The sequence below is a fragment of the Melanotaenia boesemani genome, chromosome 2, assembly GCF_017639745.1.
Source record: "Melanotaenia boesemani isolate fMelBoe1 chromosome 2, fMelBoe1.pri, whole genome shotgun sequence".
NCBI lineage: Eukaryota > Metazoa > Chordata > Actinopteri > Atheriniformes > Melanotaeniidae > Melanotaenia > Melanotaenia boesemani.
Window position 1 is genome coordinate 10,101,432 of NC_055683.1, and position 3,089 is coordinate 10,104,520.

Consider the following 3,089-nt stretch of genomic DNA (forward strand, 5'->3'; position numbering starts at 1 on the left):
AAAGAAAGACTCACAGCAGAGGAAGAGCTGATAAACAGAAAGCAAATGTTCTTTAGATGCTGTAATCTGCAACATGGATGAATATATATTAATTACAATATTAATAATGAATAATTTCATTACCTTTTCTTTTACTGTGAGGAACCCAGGTCACTGGCAGGAGGAGGAGGAGTCTCTTAGTCCCGTGAAGTCTTGCTTCCTCTGTTGTTGGTGTGCAGCATGGCAGCATGATGTCAATAATCTCTCTTAGGCCCAGCCAGGTGGTCAGGTGAAGCTTCACAGGTGACATTTCATCACCTACTTGAAGAAAGACTGGGATGGCAGCATGTAGAAGACTTCTCTGTGTGGTCCAGCAGTGGTGTCTCTTGTTTGCACCAATAGTTCATGAAGATGATGTAGAAGTGTGATGGTGTAGATCTTCTGCAGATGGTTGTGCTGGATGAAGTTGTCACAGAGGACACAGGAGAACATGTCTCCTGTCTGGAGTACACACGTCTAAAAAAGAAACTTCTAAAGAAAAACATCTTTTCTGCCGGTAAAGCATCCTCGTGTCAAAGATTTGGCCATTCAGCTCTAAGTACACACAGATAGTGCAGTGAAACTGTGAATAGCTGAATAAATCAGTGATGGTTCCTTTGACTGCCCACCCCACCCCCAACCCACCATGCCCTGCACCCTGTGGGTATCAGCTGGTATATCAATACACCAGAAAGCTCATGCTTTCTGGTGTGTTGATGTAGTTATTTTGAACAGCTTTAGTCCAGCTGCTGGATGTATACAAACCAGCAGCTGTACTGCATGGTAAGCCTTCTGGATGCTGCAAACAGTTGCTGGTATATGCAAAACCAGCAACTGTGCTGCAGTTGCTGCAGTACAGCTGCTTACCATGAGGTGCAGCGGCTGGTTTGTACAAAACCAGCCGCTGCACTGCATGGGAATTCTTCTGCATCCAGAAGGCTTACCATGTTTGGCCTGTGCATTTACCAACCCAAACCCAACCCACCCAGGTAAATGCACAGGCCAAAAATCTATTTCCATAATTATTTTCTACCATTAATTCTCTATCCATAAAAGTTCTGTACCATTAATTCTCTATCCATCAAAATTCTGTACCATTATTTCTGTTTCCATAAATATTCTGTACTATTATTTCTGTTTCCATAATTTCTCTGTACCATGATTTCTCTGTATTCATGATTTATTAAATTTTTGCACACTTTTCACTGATCTGTACACCAAAATACAAAGTAAAGTGTTTTTCAAATGAACGTCGTCTTTAAAACTCACCAGACATGTTCATGGTTCACTGGTGGAAACGATGCAGAACACGGGGTTATGGTAGCTCCAGTATGTCCTCATGACACCAGAATGGAGAATCTGCTGTGGCTGGGAAATGAAAACCAGATCGAGGAGTGTGTTCTTGTCTGTGGTGGCAGATGTGATCAGCTGTGTATAACCTTTAGACTGGAACAGGTCCAAAATGGGCTTGGGAGAAGTGGGTACCTGATTCTCATTGAAGTCGCCGCAAACAATTACAGGGTGACAGTCCATCATCTCCAGTGCATCCAGAAGGCTTACCATGTTTTCCAGGAAGCGCCTCAAACTGTAGCTGGGGGGTCTGTACACCGCTGCGATCAGTGCCTGGACTGGAGCCTCAACCTTCAGAACTACAAACTCAAGATCAGTCACATTATGCAAATACTGTTTCTCATGCACCTGAATGTGGTTTCGCACATAAACAGCAACTCCACCGCCACATCTGCTGGCCATCTGCGGAAGGTTTGTGTACGACACGTGTCTGTTACGCTTGTACAAGGTGAATCCATCCAGCTGAAGAGTGTCTGCAACAAAGGAGCCCTGCAGGTGAGATTCGGTTAGACACAGTACATCGGCCAGACACAGTTCATGATGTCTCTTGATGTCATCGATGTGAGATGGCAGTCCCTCTGTGTTGTGATGGACGACGGTCAGAGTGTCAGGCCTGCTTACGGTTTCTCTCAGAGGAAGAAGAGGCATCATGTCATCCACACTGGCTTGTCTCATGGTCTGGATGGCTGCAGTAACTTCAGGGTTGGCGTAGATTTTCTTCTCATCCAAGTCCAACAGATAGAGTCCGCTGAGAGAAGTCACCCTGCTTAGAGCCACATAAGCCATGCCTGCTTCAAAGATCTTCTTCAAGGAAACTACAGCTGCATGTGTCGTTAAGCCTTGAGTTTTATGCACGGTACAAGAAAAGGCCAGCTTTACGGGGAACTGTCTACGTACCACTCCTTTCTGTTTCACAGTATCCTCTGCTCTCTCCACGTAAACCAGATCGTCAGATCCTGCAGGTCCACTACGTCTTCCAGCTGTTTGACTGTCCATTCTCAGCCCAAGCTTTGTGATGCGTTGATTCGTCTCAGAAGTAATCACCTTCATCAGAGTACCAAAGGCACCATTCACCAATCCTTTCTGTATGTCGATGTTTCTGGTGAGCATGACACGAGCTCCATCCGCAAGTTTCAAGGTGTCAGGTAAATCATTGCGTCCTCCTTTGCTGGGTTTGTCTTGCCGTGTCATTCTTTCTGATCGAGAATCTTTCTGGAAGTCGTCTGCATCAATAGTGATGATGTCAGAAAATAACCGAGACAGCGTTGCTGAGTTGTGATCTTCAACCAACTTATTTGTGGGGAAAATGTGCAGAACATCGGTGGAACAAAGTTCTGGTTTAGTGATGGCTTGTGTCAGCAATTCTCTGTCAGACTCAGACAGTTCCTCATCTTTCTCCTTCACTCGAATCCTGTTCAGCATTTCTGCAAAGGCAACATCATCTTTCTGACGCATGATCTCAGTCAGGGTGATCATCTGAAAATGTTCCTGCCATAGGTCAATCTCAGATGGGTCGTGCACACAGAGAGGTTTAGACTGTCGTACTGGTGGCAGCTGATAAAAATCTCCAACAGCTAGGACTGACATTCCTCCAAAAGGTCTGTTATTACCCTTGATCTGTTTCAGTCTGGCATCCACATAGGCGAAAAGCTGCTTGGAAACCATAGAAATCTCATCAATGATAATGATCTCAGCATTGTACAGTTCAGCTCTGACTTCAT

The 3,089-nt window shown here is 44.9% G+C and overlaps 1 protein-coding gene across 5 annotated transcripts; it reads right to left on the reverse strand.

Annotated features, from left to right (window-relative positions):
- Positions 1-251: 251 nt before the first annotated feature.
- On the reverse strand, positions 252-2,412 carry LOC121654446. Of its 5 annotated transcripts, none has more exons than XM_042008604.1 (3): positions 1,579-2,412; positions 1,288-1,386; positions 252-495 (listed from the first exon to the last, which is right to left on the reverse strand). In XM_042008604.1, exons 1-2 carry the CDS (start codon positions 2,362-2,364, stop codon positions 1,297-1,299), a joined length of 876 nt encoding a protein of 291 aa, XP_041864538.1. In that variant the 5' UTR covers positions 2,365-2,412; the 3' UTR covers positions 252-495; positions 1,288-1,296. The 5 variants fall into 5 exon arrangements, 3 of the variants coding, with proteins under 3 accessions (XP_041864538.1, XP_041864545.1, XP_041864529.1); XR_006012956.1 differs by lacking the exon at positions 252-495 and having other exon boundaries at positions 548-1,386; positions 1,579-1,841; positions 1,990-2,412; XR_006012954.1 differs by lacking the exon at positions 252-495 and having other exon boundaries at positions 548-1,386; positions 1,579-1,667; positions 1,735-2,412.
- Between the last annotated feature and the right edge of the window lie 677 nt (positions 2,413-3,089).

Bases quoted from the DNA above. Each gene is read 5' to 3' on its own strand.
- LOC121654446 (XM_042008604.1), bottom strand. From the start codon at position 2,364: ATGGACAGTCAAACAGCTGGAAGACGTAGTGGACCTGCAGGATCTGAC. The intron at 1,387-1,578 runs GTAAGCCTTCTG...TTCATTTCCCAG, and splicing joins GGCGCTTCCTGGAAAACATG to CCACAGCAGATTCTCCATTC.